We start from the raw sequence: 27,373 nt of genomic DNA, 5'->3' as shown, positions 1-27,373 counted from the left end.
TATGTCCCACTACTTCCTCCTCCACTTAAGCCACACTGGATTCCTTTGCTCCCCTTAAATATCACAGGCAAGTTCTTGGTGCCTTTCGACTATTTCCTCTTCTTGGAACACCCTGTACCCCAGATATCTGAGTGGGTGACTGCCTCACGGCTTTCAAGTCCTTGTTTGAAGTCACCATCTCTTTGAGACCCACCCTGAACACCTCATTTAACATTGTACTCTCCCCACACTCCTGAACCCTCTGACCCTGCTCTACTTTTCTTATTTTTTAAACTTAGCTCTTTATATTTTCTAACTTGCTACATCATCTTTAATTATTTTTATTGTTTACTGTCTGCCTTTTGCCACTAGAGTGTAAGCACTATAAGAGGACAGGATCTTCATTCTGTTCACTCATCTATCCCAAGTGCCTAGAGCACATATACTTGGCACATATAGTAGTCAACTTGTTGAAAAGTATCAATAAATTGATGATGAACAGTATTATTGGTTCCTGCACCAATAATAATGAGAGCAACATAACAGAATGCTCACAAATAGGACTACTCATAATGATATATGATAGAAATGACATTAGAGATAAGTGGGGAAAGAATGGAGTATTTAATAAATAATTTATTTTGAAAGCTTGGCTATATAGAAAAAAATTGATTGTACCTCATACTCTACATAAAAAAATTATTTCCAGATAGATTAGCAACCTAAAATGAAAAATAAAACTTTAAAACTTCTGAAAACATAGAATATTATCTTTATGACTTTAGTGTATGCAATTCTTATGCATGATACACAAAAAGCACAAATTATAAAGAAAAAGAGAAATGTAACCACAATTAAAATTTAAAACATCTATATGACAATAGGCATCATAATGAAGGCAAAAGGCAAGTCAGACATAAGATGTTATCTGCAGCATCGAATTGACAAAATATTACTATTCAGACTATATAAAAACTGACAAATCAGTAAGAGAAAAATACAACAACCTAATAGAAAAATGGACAAAAGCAGTTTCCAAAAGAGCAAACATGAAGAGTCAATATACATGACTAGATGTCAACTTTACTGTAATTAGCCAACTACAGATTAAAGTCAGCATGAGACATGGTTTTGAAGCCCAAATATGGGGTAAGAAATATGCAATATGACATCCTGTCATACCAGATGCAAGGAAGCAATAGGAGACTAAGGAGGATGTTTCAAGGGTACTCAGGAGAAAATTAGAAGGGGCTCTCTCTGACCAAAGATATGACAAGTGCAGGTAACATGAGAGAAGTTGTTGATAGGATGAAACATATCAAGTATGTTTAAATAAAAGAGTTTATAGTGATATTTAAAAAACGAATTGGTCAACCTTGGAGTGGGCAAGTTCATCATCTTGAAGACTGTTAAGTAAATGGACATAGTCGAACATATGTCTTCTCTTTTCCTTATGAACAATACCACTGAATAACAAAATAGTAGTTGAAGGGAAGCTTCTAATTATAAAGATATTTCAACAGTAAATGAAAGGAAAGTAAAAATTAAAACCATTTTGAAACTCTTGGGAAATTAACACATTTAAGCAGTGAGCATTAATGGATACTAATATCACAAAAGAGACAACTAGACATTAAATGCTTCCTGATCAAAGAACATAGAAATCGGTCGTAAAGACTAAGAGGTGTTTGCTTCTTCAAATCCACAGACACCAAGGCAAGGCTACATGGATTATGAAGAATCAAATATGACACCACTAAAGTATACTAATAAAGCTCTGACCAGAAAGAAATGGAGATCTACAGTTTGTCTGACAAATAATTCAAAATTATCATCTTAAAGAAATTGATTGAAATGCAAGAAACACAGACAACTAAATTAAATTATGAAAACTGCATGAAAAAAATTAAGTTTTGTTTTCATCATAAAGAAATAGAAATGGAGATGAGGAATACAATGATAGAACTGGAAAATTCAATATAGAGCCTCAATAACAGACCTGTTTATGCAGAAGAATGAATCAGCAACTCAAAGACAAATCATTTGAAATTATTCAGTTAGAGGAACCAAAAAGAAGAGAAAAACAGTGAAGAAAGCCTTTGGAGTTATGGGACACTCTCAAGTGAATGAGTATTTTTATTGTGGGAGTTGTAGGAGAATAGAAAGAGAAAGGAAAGGGGTAGAGAGATTATTTAAAGAAGTAGTAGCTGAAAATTTTCCAAATCTCAGAAGAGATATGGACATCCAAATACTGGGAACTCAAAGGACCCCAAGCAGGATCAACCCAAAGACTATTACCCTGAGACACATTATAATGGCAATGTTAAAAGTCAAAGATGAGAGAACTTTGACAGAAGCAAGAGAAAACGACTCATCACATACAAAGGAACCCCCTAAGGCTGTCAGTGGATTTCTCTGTAGAAATCTTGCAGGCCAGTAGCCAGTGGGACATATTCAAAATGCTGAAAGGGAAAACAACTGCCAACCAAGAATGCTATACCAAGCAAAACTGTCCATCAGATATGAAGAAGAGTTACAGATATTCCCACACAAACAAAAGCTAAGGGGTTTCATCACCATTAGACCTGCCTTACAAGAAATACCAAGGGGAGTTAAGTTGAAAAGATGCTAATTAACAACATGAAACATATAAAAGTATAAAATTGGTAAAGGAAAATATGTAGTCCAATGCAAAATACCCTAAAATACTGTAATGGAGGTGTGTAAATCACTTTATAGTATAAAAATTAAAAAAACAATAGAATTAAAAATAACTATAGCTAACATGATTTGTTAACAGATGTACAATATAAAAACATAAGAGTATGATACCAGTAGTGTAAAATATGTGGGGAGGACACGAAAAATGTAGAGCTTTTGTATGTGATTAAACGTAAATTACTACCAGCTTAAAACAGACTATCACATCTATAGAATATTTTATGTAATCTTCATGGTAACCACAAAGAAGAAACTTAGAAAAGTTACACGAAAGAGAAAGATATTAAAGCACCCCAGTACAAAAAAAAAAATTACAGAGGAAGACAGTAAGAGAGGAAAAGGAATAAAAGAACTAAAAAACCCAGTCAGAAAACAGTGATCAAAATGGCAATATTAAAACTTTACCTTCCCGTAATGAACTAAACATGAACTTTTAATAAACTAAATTCTCCATTCAAAAGACACAAAGAGGCTAAATGGATTAAACAACATCATCCAACAAGATGCTGCCTACAAGAGACTTACTGCTAAAGTATGTCTTTATTTTAGCTTTAAGTACACACATAGGTAGAAACTGAAGGGATGGAAAAAGATATTCTATGCAAATGATAACCAAAAGATAGCAGGAGTGACTGTACTTATCTCAGAAAAAAACAGACTTTCATTCAAGGTTGGTCACAAGGGACAAGGTCACTACATAATGATACAGGGATTAATTCATTAAGAGGAGATGACAGTCATAAATATGTAGGTATCCAAATTGGAGCACTTAAATATGCAAATATTAACAAAACTGAAAGGAAAAATAGCAATACAATAAATGAGTCTTCCATAGCCCTCTTTTAATATTGGCTTGATCATTGAGACAAAATAAGGAAACAATGGACCTGAAAAATGCTATAAACCAAATATACCTGAGAGATATATACAGAATATTCCATCTAACAGCCTCAGAACACACATTCTTTGCAAGCATACATGGAACATTCTCCAGGATAGATCATATGTTAAGCTATAAAGCAAGCCTTAACAAATTTAAGAAAATTAAAATCATATCTAGTAACTTTTCTATACACAATAGTATAAAAGTAGAAATAAATAATAGTAGGGAAACTGAAAAATTAAAAAAATACAGGGAAATAAAACTGCACACTCCTGAGTTAAAGAAGAAATAAGGAAATCAAAGTATTTTGTGACAAATAAAAATGAAAACACAAATACCAAAATTTAAAGGGTGCAGCAAAAGCAGTTGTAAGAGAGAATTAACAGTAATAAATCCTAAAATTGAGGAAAAAGAAATATCTCAAACAGCGTAACTTTATACCTTAAGGATTTTGAGAAAGAACTAAGCCCAAAGTTAGCAGAAGGAAGGATATAATAAAATCAAAGCAGGCATAAATAATAGAGATGGTAGAGAAAGAGCAATGAAACTGTGAGTTGTTTTTCTGAAAAGATAAAAGCAACAAAGCCTTTAGCTAGGCTTATCAGGGAAAAAGAGAGGGTTCCAATAAACAGAACTTTAAATGAAAGAACATTACAACTGATACCTCAGAAGTACGAAGGACAGAAGAGGCTACTGTGAAAAATTATAGTCAAATTAATAAGGGAACCTAGAAGAAATACACTTTTAGAAACAGACAACCTACCAAGACTCAGTTGAGAAAGAAATACAAAGTCTGAACAAACCAATAATGACCAAGGAGATTGAGGCAGTAATCAAAAACCTTCCCAAAAGAAAAATCCAGGAACACTGGTGAATTTTGTTTTTGATTTCTATGAAACTAAATTTAGAGAAAAATTAATGCCAGTTCTTTTCAAGCTCTTGCAAAAAATAGGAGGCTCCCAAACTCACTTCATGAGGTCAGCAATCACCCTGATATCAAAGCCAGATAAGGATGCCACAAGAAATGAAAACTAAAGGCCAGTATCCCTGAAGACTGTACATGCAAAATTCTCAACAAAATATTAGCAAACCAAATTCAACAATACAGTAAAGGGATAATACAGCAAGATTGAGTGGTATTTATCTCTGGGATGCAAGCATGGGTCCACATGTGCAAATCCACAAACAAGATACACTACATTAATAGGATGAAGGATAAGAATCATGTAACTCTCTCAAGATGCTGAAAGAACTTTTACCAGAATTCAACACCCTTTCATGATACAAGCTGTCAACAAATTTGGGAAGGTATAGAAAGAATATACCTCAGCATAATGAAAGCCATATATGATAAACCCACAGCTAATGTCATAATCAACAGTGAAAAGCTTAAAACTTCTCTGCTCAAATCAGAAACAAGACAAGGGTGCTCACTCTCAACACTCTTATCCAGCATTGTACTGGAAGTCCCATCCACAGCAATTAGGCAAGAAAAAAGTACATCCTATCAGAAAGGAAGATGTAAAATAGTCTCTGCAGATGACATGGTTTTATATTTAGAAAATCTTAAAAACTTCACCAAAAAATGTTAGAACTAATCAACAAATTCAGTAAAGTTGTTGGATACAAAACCAATGTATATAAATTTGTTGCATTTTTATACACTAACAAGAGAGAAAACAATCCCATTTACAATAGCATTGAAAACAACAAAATTCTCAGGAACAAAATTGCATGTGAAAAACCTGTGCACTGAAAACTGTGATACTGATGAGAGAGATTGATAAAGACACTAAGAAATGGAAGGATATTCCATGCTCATGGATTGGGAGAACTAATACTGTTAAAATGTCCATACTACCCAAAGCCATCTATAAATTCAGTGCAATGCAATATCAAACACAGTATCAAATTTCTAATGGTATTTTTCACAGATACAGAAAAAACAAACCTAAAATTTGTATGGAACCACAAAAGACTCCAAATGCCCAAAGCATTTTTGAGAAAGAAGAACAAAGCTGGAGGCATAACACTTCCTGATTTCAAATTGTCCTACAGAGCTATAGTAATCAAAACAGTATGGTGCTGTCATAAAAGCAGACATATAGACAGTGGAATAGAATAGAGAGCCCAGAAATAAACCCAACCATAATGGTCAACTAATAATGGAAGTGGAGCAAAGAATGCTCAATGGGAAAAAGATAGTCTTTTACATAAATGATGTTGAGAAAAATGGATATTCACATGCAAAAAAGTGAACCTGGACCTCTGTCTCACACCACTACCAAAATTAACTTGAAATGAATTGAAGACTTGAAAGTAAGACATGAAACCATAAAGCTCCTAGGAGAAGACATAGAAGAAAAGCTCCTTGACATTGGTCTTAGAAATGGTATTTTGGATGTAACACCAAAAGTACAAGCAACAAAATCAAAAGTAAACAAATGGGAACATTAAGGTAAAAAGCTTCTGCACAGCAACAGAAACAATCAACAGAATGAAGAGGCAATGGAATGGAGAAAATATTTACAAATCATATGCTAGATAAGGGGTTATATCCAAAATATATAAGGAATTCATGCAACTTGATACCAAACCAAACCAAACACAAATAATCTGAATAAAAACAGGCAGAGGATCTGATTAGACATTTTCCCAAAGAAGATGTACAAAACAGGCATGGGAAAACATGGTCAACATCACTAAGAACCAGGGAAATACAAATCAAATCCACAATGAGATGTCACTTCACACCTGTCAGAATGGCTAGTATCAGAAAGACAAGAAATAAGTATTGGTAAGGATGTGGAGGGAAGGGAACCCTCAGATACTGTTGGTGGGAATATAAATTGGTGCACCCATTCTGGGAGGATTTCTGGGGTGGTTGGCAACGTTCTATATCTTGACCTGCATGGTGGTTACAAGGATGTTCACCTAATGATAATGCACTGAGGAATGCATTTGTTTTGTGTGATATTTCCATTATCTTTGTTTTACTTTATAATAAAAGGTTAAAAATAAAAGATATTTTAAATAAAATAGTACATATTGTAGCTTTTTCAATGATATTCATGTGGTCTACTAGACTATTCCAAGTTCTGAGAAATTCTGCCATAAATAAACTTATTTTCTTTGTTTACACACACACACACACACACAAAAACCCAAATAATAAATGCTTAGGCTTTACTGGAAGCCATTAGATAAAATATCTGCTTGCTTCAAGGAGGAGTTTTATTCTTACAACAACCCTTATCCTAAGTTAAGTAATTGTCCAGGAATTTTGACATTGATTATACACTGGGTCCCTGAGGCTTATTTCAGCCACACATGGCCTCCCTCGAGGCCTTGGCACAGCTAGAGCTGGGTCACCCTCCCTTAGTTAGGGGTCTTGATCTGTATTAAACGTTGAAGGGGGATTAAATATTTCTCTTCTTGTAGCCAATATTGTGTTTGGTTCGGCCAAATATATTTTAAGTTTTATAAATCTGTATTATGAAGATACCATGATGATATAGGGGGTATAGAGTCTGGGGCCATCTGTGTGGAACTGTAGAGGATGGGCCCAGGAAGCTGCAAAAATAGCTGTTATGTACCTTGTGTATGGAACACAGGGCTTGCAATACTCTGATACCATCACTATTAGTCATGGTATGGTATAGAAATATTCAGTGAACCATGCAGACTTCTGACTTGAGGGCTAGAGCATTTTCATCTTGACACACTGCACAACTCCCAGGTGCCTTTGTGGCCTTTTATGTTCAGTAATGCTATCCAGCTCGCTTTTTTAGACTTCTGTCTCCAGAGATTCTATGTCATCATTTCTGTGATGGTTAATTTTATATGTCAACCTGACATGGCTAAGGGATGCCCAGATGGTAAAATATCATTTCTAGGTGTGTGTGTGAGAGCGTTTCTGGAAGAGATTAGCATTTGAACTGGTAGATTGAAGAAAGAAAGTGGCCCTCTCTAATGAAGGTGAGCATCTTCCAGTCTGTTGAGGTCCTGGACAGAACAAAACGGCAGAGGAAGGGAGAACTCACTCTTTGTTTGAACTGGGCTATCCACCTTTTCTTGCACTTGATCATTGGTGCTCCTGGTTCTGAGGCCTTTGGACTGGGACCAGGTCTTGCATCATTGGCCTTTTCCCTGGTTCTTTGGGTTGGACTGGGATTATCGGACTGGTTTTCCTGGGTCTAAGCTTGCAGACTGTAGATCATGGGGCTTCTCAGCCTCCATAATTGCAGGAGCCAATTTCTCATAATAAATCTCTCTATATCTTACTGATTCTGTTTCTCCTGGAGAACCCTGACTAATATAATTCCCTCATCCCATAAATGTAATGAAGTAACATAGTGAATCCTTGTTCCAGAGACTTGAAGATAATCAATTTTTGTAAATACTCAGTAAATAGTTACACTCACTAGCAGCAAACAATTCACTTGTAAACAGGAACAGTTAGTTGTACAGAGCAGCGTCTAACTCAAGCAATGCATATGCTTCTGTTTTTCTTTGAATTTTTTGCTTCCCTTTAAAAGTATCTGTTTTTTCCTTTTTAAAGTAACATGAATCTATTACAGAAAAACTTGAAAAATGAAAACATTTTCCTTTATTCTCACCCCTGAAAAAGTCATGCTTATAACTTTATTTCCTTCTAGTCTATTTTGGTATGAATATTCTTTATAGATGTAAAAAAAACATGCATATAATTGTGTTATTTATTGCCTTTTAAATTTAGCCTTTGGTAATTATGATATACTCATACATAGTTCCATGTTATGCTGTTACCACAACAGTAATTTTTTACTGCAATAAATTTCATAATTTGGCTATCATATTTTTTAACTGTTAACCTATTTTTAGTCTATTTCCCCTCACATTTGAGCAAATGTCTTTTTTTGTATAATACATAACATTATGTACATTGCTTTTTGGTTATTGTTGCTCTGAATTTTTGAAGTAGACGATTAACAAGTGTCAAGAATTTCAGGAAACTTCATCTAATTGTTCTTCCAGTTCTGTCATCAAATCTAACAAATCTAGTGATTAGAGAAGTAGGAGGCATATATTAATTTGCCAACTGTTCTACCCAGGATCTTAATTATATATGACTTAATAAAGCCATATAAAAACTTGAGGCAGTAATGTTGTTTACATCTAGAAATTGGCCACAGAATAGCCGTGTAGGTAGTTTAGAAACTTATGGTAACATTGGAGGGTTCATTTGGAACGCAGGGAAATGTAGAACATTTTCCACGGGTCTAAGTGTGTGCATTCTTGGGAAGTGGTCTTAGTTTTCATCGTATGTTCCACAAACTACTGGTTTGAGCCAATGCCTGCTGGTTGAACGGAATGCTATTTTTGTGTTTCTTTGTTCTCTCCTTCCTGGCCTTCCCCATTCTCTCTTTTTCCTTATTCATTATTTTCAACAATAGAACTCAGAAAAATGTTCCTTTTGGTGAGCAGTGATTTATCACATGAAAGTTTATAACAATGTAAAAAGTGTTTAAAAACAACACGCACATGAAATTAATTGAATATTGAATCAATCTGTTGTGAGAAAGTTTTCCACTTAAATCCGTAATTTAGTGTTACCTTTCTCTGTTAGAATTTTCTTTAAAAAGCATGACCAAGATGTTGATCATTAAATAAATTTCTGCTATTGATACAAATTACTATGTTGAATGAGTCCATAATGAATTAAGTGTGGAGTGGAGGTCATTCAGCAAATACAGTGATCCTTTTACTATTTTATTTGGAAGGATGTAGGTTTACTAACTCCAATAACATTTGAGACTCTCCAAGTTTTTGCACAGGTACAACAATGAGACATTCATTGCACATAACCTTAAATAAACTTATTTTTAGATGTTGGAAAGTCTCTTTCTTTAAGAGAGAAAATCGTAGTCATTTTTGATTACCAAATAACAGGAACAACTTCTCTTTTCTAGTGTAATGGGGCTTCTGCTTGCAATAACTACCTGTGTGCCATAAAGGACTAACCAGTGTCTTATATTTTTCTTAGGAATGGGCTGTTTCTGGGGAGCTGAAAGGAAATTCTGGACCCTGAAAGGAGTTTATTCAACTCAAGTTGGTTATGCAGGAGGCTACACTTCCAATCCTACTTATAAAGAAGTCTGCTCAGGTAGGAAGAATTCGCTCCATCATACTACTTTGAGGAATAAGGATGGGCTTGTCTCTGATGGCAGGTGACATTCTTTAAAATGGAAATATAATTTTTTGGTGTGTTTCCTCAGTCTTCACTCCCATTTCTATAAATCTACTTGTTGTCTTCTCACCTTAAATTTTTAGAAGATGATAGACTTCTAGGGACTGTATTATTTAGCTGTTGTTACAGAACAGTCACCTCCAAACTTAATAACAGAAGCAGTCATTGATCAGCTTACATTCTGTGAGTCAGTGATCTCGGCTGGGCTCAGCTTGGTGGTTCTGCGGGTCTCATCCGGGCTCACGTGATTCCAGCCAGCTGGTGAGTTGCCCGGAGATTAGGCGGTCTAGGAGGGCTTCACTCATGTCTGCAGTTGGTGCTGCCTGTCACTTCCAGTTGGCTGCAGTAATGGGGAGGAGGGATCATATGTCTTCAGCATGCTGGTCTGGGCAAATTCATAGGGTCAGGGATGCAGAAATCCCAGGAGCAGCAAGACAGGGCAAGCCCCATTCTGCTAGCTCCTATCAAGCCTGTTGATGTCACATTTACTGTTGTCCCACTGGCCAAAGCAGTCACATGGTCTAGCCCAGAGTCAGTGTGGGAGACATTCCCAAATGCAGGAATGCAGGGAGATGTGAAGAAATTGGGACCATTACTGCAACAATCTACTACATGGCACAAATAGATTGTATCCCAGACTTGTTTTTTTGAGGGACAAACATTAAAATCCAGGCTATAATGAAGGGATTGGCAAGCTATGGCTTGCAGTCTAAATCCTGCCTGCTGTCTGTTTATATAAATAAAGCTTTATTGAAACACAACCACACCCATTTATATATTGTCTATGAAGGCTTTCATGCTTCAATGGCAGAATTGAGTGGATGTGAGAGATGGTATGGCCTGCAAACCTATGATCTAGCCCTTCACAGGAAAATATTTGGCTACAAGGATCCATATCCCCTTGGTAAATTCTAGCTTGAATACCAGATAACCATTCTGACTTTATTTTTTGTTTGAAGTTTCAATTATTTTCCTTTTCTTTTCTGCCAGCTCAGCTGTTAAAACATGTTTTTTCTCTTTTAACAGCTTTTTGTTCTTTTAAAAAATTGAAGTGATATATATTTAAGGTGTATGACATGATGTTTTGATATACGTAGTGAAATGATTACTAATAGTCAAACTATTAACATACCCATTTCCTTGCATACTTTCTGTGCGTGTGTGTGGTGAGAGCCCCTGTGATCTACTCTCTTAGCAAACTTCAAGTGTAAAGCACAGTAATATTAACTGTAGTCATCATGGTGTCCATTAGATCTCAGACTTATTTATCCTAAATAACTGAAAGCTTTACACCCTTTGACCAACATCTCCCATTTCCTCCTGCTCCTGCCCTTGGGAAGGAACATTCTGTTTTCTGCTTCTGTGAGTTTTTTTTTTTTTTTTTTTTTTAGATTCTACATATGAGTGAGACCATGCATAGTGCTTTGTTTTGGTTTGTTTCCTGTGTCTGGCTTATTTAACTTAGGATAATATCCTCCAGGTTCATTTGTGTTGTTGCAAAGGGCAGGATTTCCTTCATTTTTATGGCTGACTAATATTCCACTGTCTGTGTACCACAATATCTTTATCCATTTATCCTCTGATAGGCATTGAGGTTGTTTCCATGTCTTGGCTGTTGTGAATGTTGCCCCAGTGAATGTGGGAGCACAGATCATCTCTTCAAGATACTGATTCTATTTCCTTTGGGCATATGCTCAGAAGAAAGATTGCTAGATCATATGATACTTCTATTTTTCATTTTTTTGAAGAATGTCCATACTGTAAAACACATTAAAAAAAGTTATTCCCCATCTTAAGAGTTCCTAATCGGCAGAGTTTATCTAGATACGTAGTTGGTCATATTGACAGAAGTGGTATTTTAAAAATACAGAAATTGTTTTATCTTGTAAAAGTAAAGGTTTGACTTGGTTTTATTTCAATAATAAAAGGACTCTCTCAGCTATCTGAGGACACCATAAATGAAGGTGGGGGAGGTGTTGGCATATGGGAATTTGTTGAATAATCAGCATGTTGATATGTTTGCGACAATATGAATTCTGAAAAATCATAAAAATATACATATTCTTGTTTTTCTTCTAGAGAATAATTAATGTGTTCTGATTGGTTTTGAAAATGTGGAATAGTGAACAAATATATTAATGGTTAATCTGTTTTTTCCCCTTCTGTTTCAAAATTAAATGATATGCAGAGCTATAAATAGAGATTCAGATGAACCCTGGAGATTGCCCAGGTGTATCCTCTTAAGTCTTAGGAATGGAAATGGATAGATTCCTTCCTGTAATTGCAGGCATGACTTAGTAACCAACAAGAAAAGGTTGCTAAGAAAACCTCCAAATATCTGCTGCTTCTACTATTGTTCTCCACCAGCAAGATGCTAATAATCAATTAGAATATTGTGGTTGCTTGTTTGCTCAGACTCATTTGAGTTCAGCTCTTCACTTTAATAAGAACAGTATAACTACCCTTTGTTGAACTCCTACTGTGTGCCAGATGCTGTAATAAGCACTTTTCACATCTTTGCTATTTTTCCATCTAATCTTGCAAACAGTCCCATGAAGTGTCTCAATCTCTGTGTTTTACAGGCGGGGTGTTGAGGCTCACAGAAAAGTAACTTATTAAGGTCAGAGCAGGAATCCCAGCCTTACTAGCTCTCAGCTCAAAGATCGTGCCATTGACTGTGGTGTAAGTTACCAGCTGTCATCATGTCCCAGTGATTTTCTCTTCATCTGTTTTCACTTCTCTCTACCAAGTCACACATTCTCTTTCATGCCTAGTCATCCCTCTATTATACTTTTGAATATGTTAGTGTGCTTTTTAATGATTACTGTCAGAAAAATGCCAAGCAATTTTTTTTTAAGATGCAGCTCAGGCAAAGAGCTGGTGTGTTAGACGCCTGTAGCCGTGGTGAAGTACAGAAACCTGGGAGGATCATAAGGAACTCTATCTGATGTGAGCATTACCTGCTGAGTTAGTGGTGGCATCAGGAAGGATGGTTGTCATGGAAACTCATTCCTGATTGGGAAAACGTAGTTATAGGGTCTTATCCCGACCCAGAAGGAGAGATGATTGCTTTCCCCAGGCTTTTATGTTCTCATCATGAAAGGGAAAAACAAAGAGGCAGAGAGAAGCTGTAATAGAAAGGTCCCTCTGGCACAGAAGTGGTAGAGCCTTCAGATTCCTGAGAAAAGCAGGAAGGGAGAACAAACACGGTCCCTCGCCAGAGTAATTATGGTAACCAGCTAATTAAAGATTTTTGACTGAGGAGCAGATGGGGGGGGGACAGAAAACCAGTTATACTGGTGGGGCCTTTCTGCTGAAGCCTTGGGTGCTCAAGCCTTGTTGAACAAGTCAGCCCTGGAGGGGTGTGACTTGCACAAAAGAAAAACCAAGACTCTACTAAGGTGTGTAACACTAGGTTTCTTAAGGGAGAAATACTAGTCCAGTATTTGCTTTAATTTCAAAATTGCTTGCTCTTGTGTTTGTAATTCAGTGTATAAGACTTTGACCACAAGCCAGGGGTCTTTTGTAAAGGTATTCATTCACTTATTCATTCGGGAAAAGAAACTGAAGGACTTGGGCAGTGTGCCACGTTCCTTCCGTCATGCAGCAGTATGCACAGCCTATGGTGCCGCTGGTTTCTGGGGGCAGGAGCCAGAATTATAGTGGCAGCGCTCAATGGGTGCATATCAATGTCCAAATGGTATTTCTGTGTGGCTCTGGATTCTGGAACCTGAACTGGAGTTCGATCAGGCATGGAGAAAAGCTGCACAGCTCCTAGTAACAGCTGGGCGAGGAGGTTACCCCGATGGTGACACATGGGTAGAGTTGGCTACACGTAAGCAGAACCTGCTTAATGGCTTGCCAACAGGTCTGTTCCCTGTTGGAGGATCCAAATGAGGCTTGAGCCTGACACATATAGAAGATACCAAGGGGACAGGAGTTCCTCAAGAATTTGCAGTAAAGTTGGCCTTTCGGAATAAGGTATAAAATAAGCCTGAAATGCATCAGAGCGGGGATAGGCAGTCACATAGAAGAGAGCTTGACTTCTGGGTCTGTAGGACCTGAGAGCGGCCTGGTAGGATGCTCTGAAATAGGTTAAATGGAACAAAAGGACCTCAGCAGGGAGGCTGATCAGCCAGGCCAACCTGGGAAAGGGGAAGTCCTGCTGGTGTCCCCTGGGTTGCTCTGTAAGGTTCGACCACTGGACAGATTCCCAGAGTGCTATCAAGACACTTGTAAGTTTGATCAGTAACTTCTCTTGTTTTGATCCACTCTACAGAATCATGGCATCTTTTGCCCTCCTGTGGAGATTATTTACAGAAAGAAAATGCACTGAGACCAAGTTGTTCAGCCAGACAGTTGCAATTCTCATTTCAAATTCAGTTAAATGCCATTCTGTGATGTATATCTCAGTCTACTGGGAGCTTAGTCTACATGGGTTATTCTCTCTATATTGGATTAACCTTGGGTTGAATTAAATGATAAAAATAAAGTTTTGACCTTCAAAGCCGAGAGTCAGAAGGCAGACCACCATGATTTTCCAAAGCGGTGATTGCTTCCTGCATTTCTTCCCTGTGTTGTTCACATTTCATCTAAATATCTTTGAAAAGGGATGGTCGTCCTGTGATATGCACTTCAACTTCCCTTCCTTGGGTTCATCAGATAATACTGAAGCCAGCACTCACAGGCTGAGAAACTCGTACCTCCTGAGACGTTTCAGGCCTGAATTCTGAGCCCTCTGAGAGCTACCCACCCCTGGCTCCTGCACTGGGAACCCAGCGTCAGCTGGGCTGTGGGGCGGCATCACTCACAGCCACTCTCTGGCCACTGTTTCTTATGTCTCTATTCTTCTCTAAGAGATGTGCTTGGAAGTAATTTAAGTGTTAGTGGCCACCATTCTGTTCCTAAAATGATTTCCAAGGATTCATTTATTCATTTGGTGTTTCTTAAAAGCTCAGTGTATGCTCAGTGCTAAAGAACCCATAGAAACCTGGAATGGAAGAGCCACAGGAAGCCTAGATTTCATGTAGCCTTTCTTGAATGAAATCAATACACCATTTATTGGGAATGTACCACATGCTTTGGACTAGATACTAGGGGGAGGTTATTTATGATACAAAATTGTAAATTGCTAATACCTGTCTTCTAGAAATCTTCCACTATAATCAAATGAGTGATTTTTCACATTTATTTTAAAGAGTTGTGTTGACCCTGGATTTCACTGTACACACACACGCACGTGCAGGCACACACATGTGAACACGCACACACACACAGAAACTCCCCAAACATTTGTTATGCAAACCAACCGATTGACTGGCATGCTGTTGCTTTACTACATTGATTTTAGAAGTAATTGAGCTATTCAGATTCCTGAATACCCTAATAGAGAATTCTTCTGACATTTTATAATAACGACTGTACAGATGAAAATATGAAAAGACATTCTGCAATGGATAAGCATTCTGGGTTAATTTCAGTGCATTAGCCTAATACTCAAATAACCCTATTTCTGGCACGAAAACCCAGGATGTTCATTCACTGGGTAATATCTTTTTCATATTTTGCTTACAGATGTTCAGAACAATTCCATGTTTATTAGTCTATTCAAAGGCTTTTAGAAATCTGCATAGCCAAATGCACCAAGACCAGAAGCATGCAGGGAACTGTGCAACTTTTTCTCATCAGTGTGATCAACAAAATCACCATGGAAAATCAGAGGCCCAGAGACTTTCTTTGTCAACAGAACAGTCTCGTGGATTATCAGGAAGCAGAACTCCTGAGTGGGAGCCTGGGTCTGGGGGTCCCCAAGCCACCTTCCAGGGGTGCACACAGTGTCCTCTCTTGTAAAATGGGGACAGTGACACTTCGTGGAGCCGATAGAATGGTGGTGAGGTTCTTATTTGAAAATAAAATTATTTTAGATGGGAAGTATTCTAAATAATCAAGGACTTTCTATCACCCTAGAGCTCTTGGGCATATCAAAGCTAAGAGTGGTGGGCCACGAAGCGCCACGTGGCAGGAGACGGCTCAGGCCACAGAATGTGCACATGGCACAACAAATAGAAGCCGTTTCTTCTTTTCTCCTTCTGAGTCCTTAGTATCTCACAGCCACCCCCCTCATCGAATGCATATCCTTACTTCCTTGATGCTTAAAAGCTCTAACAAAGCGTTGAATAATTTCCCCACTAATATAAAGCAACTTGGTGTACTTTTTTAGTTTGACTTAATTTCTGAAGTGTTTGGGTGGATGTACATGTCTGTGTTTCTTACATGAGATTAATGATCCCATTCTTTTTCAAAGTCATGATGAGTTCTGTTATTAGCAAATTTTACCAAGCAATGTAAAACTCTTTCTGAATTCCTTGTAGACTGCATTAAAATATCTTTTTAGTGCATAGTAAGTCTTATTGTACTCATTTCAATGTCAGTCAAGGTAAATTACTAAGTTATTGACATAACCTTGAAAATGCAAGAATTCTGATGTTCAGTTCTTGCTATAAGCAATTTGATCACTTTTTGTTCCTCTTACATTAGACCTAAAATTGACCTTAAACTTGTAGAAGGCAGGATGAAAATGGTTATGTCTCTCAAGCCATGGGGCAGAAAGGAAGCCCTGAGGTCGGGAGTCCAGTGACTAAAACACCCGGCGCCACGTACAGCTCCTACACCCAGTGTATCCACACAGCTGTTCAAGATGGTTTAGTTCAGTGAGTGGGCCTGTTGCCTAATATAGATCAAAGGAAAACTGATGGTCATGTTTATTTTCTAAGCCTCAATAACCGAAAGACACAAGCTTGGCTTCTTAACAAGGGGCACCCCTCTGAAGGGCTGAGATCAGGACTTTTGGGGTATTGGTCACTGGGGGGTTGTGGCATTTCAGACCTGCAAGGGGGCTAATCAGCTTCTAGGCCAGTGGTTTTCAGAGTGGGCAACCGTGGAACCCTTGGGTTCCAGGAAGGCACTTGAGAGGTTCCACCAGCCATGAAGTGTTTTAACTACATAACAAAGATTTAAGCTGCATGGGGAGTTCATTCACCCTTTCTCATGTATTACATGTCACGGTCTCGGTTAACATCTCATTCTAAAAAGTTCCTTAGAATGTTTGAAAATGACTGAGACTTTCTTTGGCAGATAAGGAAACAGGCTGAGAGGAAGCGATTTGGGAGATAGATTTGAGAAGAAGGGCTGCAAGTTTGTCTTCCGGGATCACGGTGTTGCTTGAATCCTAAAAGGAGGTCAAAATCTGTGTCCATTTGCCCTTTTAAGTGAGGCTGGGGATCAGGGATACAGAGTAGGGGTGGCTCATGGGTTTGAAATGTTAACATTTTAAGAGATGAACATTTTTGTCAACTAGATCCTGTTTATCATTCAGTTAGGCAATTTTTTTTTCTTCAAAAGTTGAGCATTGGGATTTTCTCATAGGCAGTTAGTTCTGTGGGTGCTGCCTGCCGCAGCCAGGAGCAGAGCCGAGGGAGTGGCACTTGGGCCTGCGGGACCTCTCCGGTCAGCCGGACTTTGGCGCCTCATTTCCCCTGGCCCGAGGATGAGAGGGGGCGTCATCACACACGAGAGGGCTGCTGCCTTACTCTCTTCACAGCCTCTGCAGACCTGCTTCCCCTGGGCTGTGGACCGCAGGGCCTGCCGAGTAAGGACAGACGGTCTGCCAACTGATCTGACCCCAAGTGTGGCCTCCAGATGGAGTCACCGTCTGGCACCCATCTACTTCCGGTTTTCAATCTGTGAGGAAGGTGGTGGTGTGATTTCATTCAATGTTACTGAACTGAGAGCAGCTTTTTGTTAATCACTTAAGTCCCTCAGCCTTGGATTCTACAATCAGAGCGACCACCCTGGGGCTCTTACCCAGGGTCTTGACAAAATCACGCGGCCTCTCACGCTCATGCAGCCGCAGAACTGTCACGCCTCTGGGTCATTCAAAGTTCCCAAAGCTGAAATGAAATGGACATGAGCACGCTTTGCTAGAGCTATTTTGAGTTTGCCCAAATAGTTCAACCCAGCTTTACATATCACAAGAGAATGAGGATTTTCTGTACTTCAAAGGACTGAAGATGGGTAAAGACCAAACTATGAGGCGACACAAAACCTCTGCTCTCAGATGGTAGGGGAAGTGTTTGTGCCTTTCTGTCCATGTTGGGTTTATTGGCCAAAGACAGTAGTTGTATCAGTGCCTGTTCCCTGTCATATAAGGGGAGGGGTGGTGAATGAATTTTAATGGTTTCTGGATTCTCTGAAGAGTATTGCAGGTTCAGTATATTCTCCAAGGTCCTATTAATATGACCTTAATATTTTCACATTCTCTGGCTTGTTTGGCTGTTCAGTCCACCTGCTTAAATTACTGCTGGGAGCAGGTGTGGTGGTCAAGGGTCAACACACTGACAGAATTTAAGTATCTAAATGTGTCAATATTTCAGCATATCTGATGGTAAGATTCTAATAGGCCATTTAAATGGAAAATAAGTTAAAGGAAAAGAACAATAATAAAAACATTATACTCATCCAGCACTAGCAATAGGTTATTCCTGCATTGTTTCAGGATTATATTCTCAAAGATTTAGGGGGGAGATTAAGAGGAATTTGCTATATCAAGCAGTTCTTAAAACATAATTGCAAAAGTGATTGATGAATGTGCCTACGCTGATATTTTCAAATCACATATAATGGAGCCATAATGTAATATGATAAAATAGCCTTAGAGGGGGTTGAGCTTCTCTAGGAATTTTATGTGATACTCTGGGTCTTAATTACTTCATAATGACTGACAATTTTTGGAGCCTTAGCATGAGGTTTTTGTTTTTTTTTCCTAAGTTACATTAAAAATAAAAATCTGGGTCAATGACTGCCCCATCTGCCAAGCTAAAATTGCACCGAGAGACTCGTTTGACACCACGAGTCGCCCAGTAGGAGGGGTCACTGCCATTTGCCAAGCCTTGTGAGTCCCCTCAGCTGTGAACTAAGAGGCCCCAAATAAATCCTGGCCTCCAATGCGTGGAATTGAGGGGTCACCAGGGAACACCCAGGGGCAGAACTGGCTGCAGCATCTTCACTGGTCACAAATGGGAGCTGATGCGGCGCCTCTGTGGCAGGAGCTTTATGAGGAGGCTGAACCACAGCAGGGTTGGAGCCCTTGTGTTTGTATGTATTGCCTCCCTCCCTGTTTTTGTCATTTCCTCTTCTTATCCTGCTCTTCCCTCTTTTTCTCCTCCTGTCCTCTAGTTAAGGGTGCTTTGCTTTTCTACTACTGTAGACTATTATTATTATAGCAGTCCTACAAATCACAGGAACCGAGGCCGTACGAATACCATCTTAGGGTTAGAACAGTTTATAACGTAATACTCCCAACCGATGTGACGATGGTAGCTTATATTCAAATACTGCCTTATAAAGCCTACAAAACATTGTCACAGGCTGATGTGACTAGGCAGGGCAGCCCTGTCGCTGCCGCTCACAGTGCTGCAGAGCGCTTGGAAAACTAAGTCGCTCGAAGTGTGGCACCTGCTAATTGGAGGCACCGACAATCTCCTACGGTATTACTTTTGAAAAGAAAACAGGTTGTATTTCAGATTGTTTCCTTCTAAGCTTTTTTATATGCCTTTTTTGAGCACTTTAGGACACTTCAAAAGATACTAAATTCAGCTGTGAAGTTCTTGCAGCCCTACAAATCACAGGAACCGAGGATGTATGGAATACCATCTTAGGGCTATAAATGAGTATTTTGAAAATGGTTGTAAAAAAATGGTGCTCTGAAATGATTTGGATGAGTGTGATCTACAGGCACATGGATTTCTTTTTCTTTCAGTTTAATAGATCTTAGAGGTCCTGTGTTCCAGTGAGTCTTGAAACTTATATTGGGCATTAAAATATTTCTTCAGATAAAAATGTTGCCTTATGTCAAATATTAATATTGACATATTAGTATTAATACTAATACTAATATTAAAACTGTTCAGGATACTCTGATTGGAAGGTGGGCTTCCCCCTGCACTGCCCTCATTCTTTAGGCCAAGGATCCAAGTCTAGAAAGCAGTTGAGGACCAGGGGCTTCATTCTGGGCTAAAACACACAGTGAAGAGAGAAGATTTCCCACCTCATGATCACAGGTGCCTGCTTAAGGCTGCACAGTGGGAGTTTGGAAGTCCCTAGGAATGTCAGGGAAGTAGAGAAAATGCTGGAAGGAAGGCATGAGGAGGGCATTGTCATTCTCTGCCTTTTCTGAGCTGACCCTAAGCACTGAGATGGAGCTGGTTGCCCCAGGCACTGGCGTTTTGTGTGGCTTCCAGGTCTCACAGCTGAGGGCCCCAGGGCATCCAGTCCCTCCCAGTCACTTGTCTCCTTCCTTTTCCAATTCCAACTAGGACTCTTTGAGCCTATATTTTTACAAAGCTTTCCCTGCCCTCCTCAAGCCCAGAGATATGAAACTGTTAGCTCCTATAACACCCATGCCCTGTCAGAATATCCACTTTACTCTGAAGGGTGGGTTGACAAAAAATCACAGGTGCCTGAACTTGTGTATCTTTGTGCACAAGACAAAAAATTGTTACCTTGCTAAAGTCTTGTTAGGTTGTGTCTGAAAGTTTCAAAACACTGCAGGGAGAACCATCTATCCATTTCTGCTTCAGATTGTAGGATGGCGAAGCCAATGGGGATGGTGGCGTCGGGCAGGCATTGGGAAGAAGCTATCATTTTTTGGATCTTCAGTAACACTTTCTAATCAGTAAACTTTAAACTTTTAAAAAATTTTATTTTGGTATCATTAATCTACAATTACATGAAGGAAATTATGTTTACTAGGCTCCCCCCATCACCAAGTCCCCCCCACATCCCCGTTCACAGTCACTGTCCATCAACATAATAAGATGCTGTAGAATGACTACTTGTCTTCTCTGTGTTGCACAGCCCTCCCCGTGCCCCCCCCAATTATACATGCTAATCGTAAGGCCCCCTTTCTTTTTTTCCCTGCCCTTATCCCTCCCTTCCCACCCATCCTCCCCAGTCCCTTTCCCTTTGGTAACTGTTAGTCCATTCTTGGGTTCTGTGATTCTGCTGCTGTTTTGTTCCTTCAGTTTTCCTTTGTTCTTACACTCCACACATGAGTGAAATCATTTGGTATTTGTCTTTTCTCTGCCTGGCTTATTTCACTGAGCATAGTACCCTCTAGCTCCATCCATGTTGTTACAAATGATAGGATCTGTTTTTTTCTTATGGCTGAGTAATATTCCATTGTGTATATGTACCACATCTTCTTTATCCATTCATCTACTGATGGACATTTAGGTTGCTTCCATATCTTGGCTATTGTAAATAGTGCAGCGATAAACATAAGGGTGCATCTGTCTTTTTCAAACTGGAGTGCTGCATTCTTGGGGTAAATTCCTAGAAGTGGAATTCCTTGGTCAAATGGTAAGTCTATTTTGAGCATTTTGATGTACCTCCATACTGCTTTCCACAATGGTTGAACTAACTTACATTCCCACCAGCAGTGTAGGAGGGTTCCCCTTTCTCCACAACCTCGCCAACATTTGTTGTTAGTCTTTTGGATGGTAGCCATCCTTACTGGTGTGAGGTGATATCTCATTGTGGTTTTAATTTGCATTTCTCTGATGACAAGTGATGTGGAGCATCTTTTCATGTGTCTGTTGGCCATCTGAATTTCTTCTTTAGAGAACTGTCTATTCAGCTCCTCTGCCCATTTTTTAATTGGATTATTTGCTTTTTGTTTGTTGAGGTGTGTGAGCTCTTTATATATCTTGGATGTCAATCATTTATCGGATCTGTCAGTTATGAATATATTCTCCCATACTGTAGGGTACCTTTTTGTTCTATTGACAGAGTCCTTTGCCATACAGAAGCTTTTCAGCTTAAGGTAGTCCCATTTGTTCATTTTTGCATTTGTTTCCCTTGCCTGGGGAGATATGTTCAAGAAGAGGTCATTCATGTTTATGTCTAAGAGATTTTTGCCTATGTTTTTTCTAAGAGTTTTATGGTTTCATGACTTATATTCAAGTCTTTGATCCATTTCAAATTTACTTTTGTGTATGGGGTTAGACAGTGATCCAGTTTCATTCTCTTACATGTAACTGTCCAGTTTTGCCAGCACCATCTGTTGAAGAGACTGTCATTTCCCCATTGTATGTCCATGGCCCCTTTATTGAATATTAGTTGACCATATATGTTTGGGTTAATACTTGGAGTCTCTATTCTGTTCCATTGGTCTGTGGCTCTGTTCGTGTGCCAGTACCAAATTGTCTTGATTACTATGGCTTTATAGTAGAGCTTGAAGTTGGGGAGTGAGATCCCCCCTACTTTATTCTTCCTTCTCAAGATTGCTTTGGCTATTCGGGGTCTTTGGTGTTTCCATATGAGTTTTTGAACTATTTGTTCCAGTTCACTGAAGAATGTTGCTGGTAGTTTGATAGGGATTGCATCGAATCTGTATATTGCTTTGGGCAGGATGGCCATTTTGACAACATTAATTCTTCCTAGCCACGAGCATGGGATGAGTTTCCATTTGTTAGTGACCTCTTTAATTTCTCTTAAGAGTGTCTTATAGTTTTCAGGGTATAGGTCTTTCACTTCCTTGGTTAGGTTTATTGCTAGGTATTTTATTCTTTTGGATGCTATTGTGAATGAAATTGTCTTCCTGATTTCTCTTTCTATTAGTTTATTGTTAGTGTATAGGAAAGCCACAGATTTCTGTGTGTTAATTTTGTATCCTGCAACTTTGCTAAATTCCGATATTAGCTCTAGTAGTTTCGGAGTGGAGTCTTTAGGGTTTTTTATGTACAATATCATGTCATCTGCAAATAGTGACAGTTTAACTTCTTCTTTACCAATCTGGATTCCTTGTATTTCTTTGTTTTGTCTGATTGCCGTGGCTAGGACCTCCAGTACTATGTTGAATAACAGTGGGGAGAGTGGGCATCCCTGTCTAGTTCCCGATCTCAGAGGAAAAGCTTTCAGCTTCTCGCTGTTCAGTATGATGTTGGCTGTGGGTTTATCATAGATGGCCTTAATTATGTTGAGGTATTTGCCCTCTATACCCATTTTGTTGAGAATTTTTATCATGAATGGATGTTGAATTTTATCGAATGCTTTTTCAGGATCTATGGAGATGATCATGTGGTTTTTGTCTTTCTTTTTGTTGATGTGGTGGGTGATGTTGATGGATTTTCGAATGTTGTACCATCCTTGCATCCCTGGGATGAATCCCACTTGGTCATGGTGTATGATCCTCTTGATGTATTTTTGAATTCGGTTTGCTAATATTTTGTTGAGTATTTTTGCATCTACGTTCATCAGGGATATTGGTCTGTAGTTTTCTTTTTTGGTGGTGTCTTTGCCTGGTTTTGGTATTAGGGTGATGTTGGCTTCATAGAATGAGTTTGGGAGTATTCCCTCCTCTTCTATTTTTTGGAAAACTTTAAGGAGAATGGGTATTATGTCTTCTCTGTATGTCTGATAAAATTCCGAGGTAAATCCATCTGGCCCGGGGGTTTTGTTCTTTGGTAGTTTTTTTATTACCACTTCAATTTCGTTGCTGGTAATTGGTCTGTTTAGATTTTCTGTTTCTTTCTGGGTCAGCCTTGGAAGGTTGTATTTTTCTAGGAAGTTGTCCATTTCTCCTAGGTTTCCCAGCTTGTTAGCATATAGGTTTTCATAGTAGTCTCTAATAATTCTTTGTATTTCTGTGGGGTCCATTGTGAGTTTTCCTTTCTCGTTTCTGATTCTGTTGATTTGTGTTGACTCTCTTTTCCTCTTAATAAGTCTGGCTAGACGCTTATCTATTTTGTTTATTTTCTCGAAGAACCAGCTCTTGGTTTCATTGATTTTTGCTATTGTTTTATTCTTCTCAATTTTGTTTATTTCTTCTCTGATCTTTATTATGTCCCTCCTTCTGCTGATCTTAGGCCTCATTTGTTCTTCTTTTTCCAATTTTGATAATTGTGACATTAGACCATTCATTTGGGATTGGTCTTCCTTCTTTAAATATGCCTGGTTTGCTATATGCTTTCCTCTTAAGACAGCTTTTGCTGTTTCACACAGTAGTTGGGGCTTTGTGTTGTTCTTGTCGTTTGTTTCCATATATTGCTGGATCTCCATTTTGATTTGGTCATTGATCCATTGATATTTTAGGAGCATGTTTTTAAGCCTCCATGTGTTTGTGAGCCTTTTTTCTTTCTTTGTACAATTTATTTCTAGTTTTATACCTTTGTGGTCTGAAAAGTTGGTTGGTAGGATTTCAATCTTTTGGAATTTACTGAGGCTCTTTTTGTGGCCTGGTATGTGGTCTATTCTGGAGAATGTTCTATGTGCACTTGAGAAGTATGTGTATCCTGTTGCTTTTGGATGTAGAGTTCTGTAGATGTCTATTAGGTCCATCTGTTCTAGTGTGTTGTACGGTGCCTCTGTGTCCTTACTTATTTTCTGTCTGGTGGATCTGTCCTTTGGAATGAGTGGTGTGTTGAAGTCTCCCAGAATGAATGCATTGCATTCTATTTCCTCCTTTAAGTCTGTTAGTATTTATTTCACATATGTTGGTGCTCCTGTATTGGGTGCATATTTATTTATAATGGTTATATCCTCTTGTTGGACTGAGCCCTTTATCATTATGTAATGTCCTTCTTTATCTTTTGTTACTTTATTTTGAAGTCTTTTTTGTCTGATACTAGTATTGCAACACCTGCTTTTTTCTCTCAGTTGTTTGCATGAAATATCATTTTCCATCCCTTGACTTTAAGTCTGTGCATGTCTTTGGGTTTGAGGTGAGTCTCTTGTAAGCAGCATATGGATGGGTCTTGCTTTTTTATCCATTCTGTTACTCTGTGTCTTTTGATTGGTGCATTCAGTCCATTTACATTTAGGGTGATTATTGAAAGGTATGTACTTAATTGCCATTGCAGGCTTTAAGTTTGTGGTTACCAAAGGTTCAAGGTTAGCTTCTTTACTATCTTACTGTCTAACTTAACTCGCTTGTTGAGCTATTATAAACATGGTCTGATGATTCTTTATTTCTCTCCCTTCTCATTCCTCCTCCTCCATTCTTCATATGTTGGGTGTTTTGTGCTGTGCTCTTTCTAGGAGTGCTCCCATCTAGAGCAGTCCCTGTAGGATGCCCTGTAGAGGTGGTTTGTGGGAGGCAAATTCCCTCAACTTTTGCTTGTCTGGGAATTGTTTAATCCCTCCTTCATATTTAAATGATAATCGTGCTGGATACAGTATTCTTGGTTCGAGGCCCTTCTGTTTCATTGCATTAAGTATATCATGCCATTGTCTTCTGGCCTGTAGGGTTTCTGTTGAGAAGTCTGATGATAGCCTGATGGGTTTTCCTCTGTAGGTGACCTTTTTTTTCTCTCTGGCTGCCGTTAGTACTTTGTCCTTGTCTTTGATCTTTGCCATTTTAATTATTATGTGTCTTGGTGTTGCCCTCCTTGGATCCCTTGTCATGCGAGTTCTGTGTACCTCTGAGAGGTGGTCTGAGAGGCCATTTCCTCCCCTAGTTTGGGGAAGTTTTCAGCAATTATTTCTTCAAAGACACTTACTATCCCTTTTTCTCTCTCTTCTTCTTCTGGTACCCCTATAATGTGGATATTGTTCTGTTTAACACAGTTCTCTTAAAATTTCATTACTGGAGATCCTTTTATTTCTCTCTGCATCAGATTCTCTGTGTTCCTGTTCTCTGTTTTCTAATCCATTAATAATCTCTTGCATCTCATCCATTCTGTTTTGAAGTCCTTCCAGAGCTTGTTTTATTTCTGTATTCTCCCTCCTTAGTTCTTGCATATTTCTCTGCAAGTCCATCAGCATGGTTATGACTTTTGTTTTGAATTCTTTTTCAGGAAGACTGGTTAAATCTATCTCCCCAGATTCCTTCTCAGGGGAAGATGTAGCAGATGCCAAAGCTGTCTGGGTTAGTCTTGTCTGGATCAAATTTTTTTGCCTTTTCATGTTGATAGGTGCAGTGGTGAGCTATTGACGTGTCTATCAGCTGGGAGAGTCAAGACTCTTTTCACTTGGCTCCTGACCTTTCTTTACTGGGACAACTGCTACCCCTAGTGGCTTGTGTTGGGCAATTGCGTGTAGACTGGGTCTCTGTATCTTGCCCTGCCGGTATGGAGGAAGCTCCCTTGCTGTGGGCGTGGCCAGCCTCAGGTTGCTGCTCTGCTATGGCCACGCCCCGGAGGGGTAATGGACGGGGGGCTGTTTGGCTGTTTACCTCCATGAGAGGTCTCAGAGCTGTTGCCCAGGGGGTTAGTGTGCCCGGAGTTCCCTGGAATTTCCAGCTGCTGGACTGTGACCTGGGATGCTTCCATCCAGCTGTGGGGTCCCTGTCCCTTTAAGACTTTCAAAAAGCACTTGCTTTTCTTTGTCACAGGGGTGCTGGCTTCGGTACCTGCTCACAGGTCTTACTGTCCTGCTTCCCTAGTATCCAGGGCCCCCTGCGCACGCACTGTGTCTGCGCTCTGGCCCGGATGGCTGGGGCTGGGTGTTCTGCAGTCCTGGGCTCTGTCTCCCTCCCCGCTCCGACTCCTGTCCTCCCGCTGGGAGCTGGGGTGAGGGGCACTTGGGTCCCGCCGGGCCGGGGCTTGTATCTTACCCCTTTCACCAGGTGCTGGGTTCTCGCAGGTGTGGATGTGGTCTGGATGTTGTCCTGTGTCTTGTGGTCTCTCTTTTGGGATTAGTTGTATTTGTTGTATTTTCAAAAATATATATGTTTTTGGGAGAGGATTCCCACTGTCCTACTCACGCCGCCATCTTGGCTCTGCCCCCTCAGTAAATTTTAATTTTTAAAGCACTTTTAGACTCACAAAAAAATTAAATATAGCGGTTTCCCATAAGTCCCCTCCCCCCTCCGCACACATATTGCTTCCCCAGTTATCAACATCCGACTAGAGGGGAACATTTGTTACAGTGGATGAACTTGCATCAACACTTCGTTGTCACCCAGAGTCTGTAGCTCACATTAGGGTTCCTTCGTGGTGGTGTATATTCTGTGAGTTGGAACAAATGTATGATGACACGTATCTGCCGTTACAGTACCATACAGACAGAGCATTTGCGTTGCCCCCAAGTCCTCTGTGCTCTGCGTGTTCATCCCTCCCTGCCACAACCCCTAGCAAATTGATCTTTTTATTGCCTCCCTCGTTTTGCTTTCTTTTCACAGAATTGGAATCAGCCTGTAGGCTTTTTAAATTGTCTTCTTTCACTTAGTAATGTGCATTAAGGTTTCTCCATGTCTTTTCATGGCTTGATGGCTCATTTCTTTTGCGTGCTGAATAATATTCATTTGGACATACCGCAGGCTATTTATCCATTCACCTATCAAAGGATATCTTGGTTACTTCCAAGTTTGGACAACTATGGGTGAAGTTGCTGTAAACTTAGGAAGCTGGTTTTTAACCACCTGGCAGGGAGATTGCAGGCCCTCGAGGTGGAGAGTCCTGGAGGACTGGCTGGAAGGCATGATATGCCAGAGAGGATGCCTGTTTGCTCATGTTGGGCACATGGGAACGTCATCCATCAGAAACACTTTAGGTTAAATTCTC

The 27,373-nt window shown here is 39.3% G+C and overlaps 1 protein-coding gene across 1 annotated transcript in view; it reads left to right on the top strand.

Annotated features, from left to right (window-relative positions):
- The window catches only part of MSRA (methionine sulfoxide reductase A), a 376,285-nt gene that overhangs the window by 176,529 nt on the left and 172,383 nt on the right, over positions 1–27,373 (top strand). The window contains exon 3 of the mRNA XM_036888793.2: positions 9,609–9,728. Coding sequence (XP_036744688.2) covers positions 9,609–9,728 — 120 coding nt within the window. The remainder of the gene's footprint in view (positions 1–9,608; positions 9,729–27,373) is intronic.

Source organism: Manis pentadactyla, chromosome 1 (assembly GCF_030020395.1).
Source record: "Manis pentadactyla isolate mManPen7 chromosome 1, mManPen7.hap1, whole genome shotgun sequence".
NCBI classification, from domain to species: Eukaryota; Metazoa; Chordata; class Mammalia; order Pholidota; family Manidae; genus Manis; species Manis pentadactyla.
Note: the sequence above shows the minus strand (reverse complement) of the source record. Positions and strands in the feature narration are given on the sequence as shown.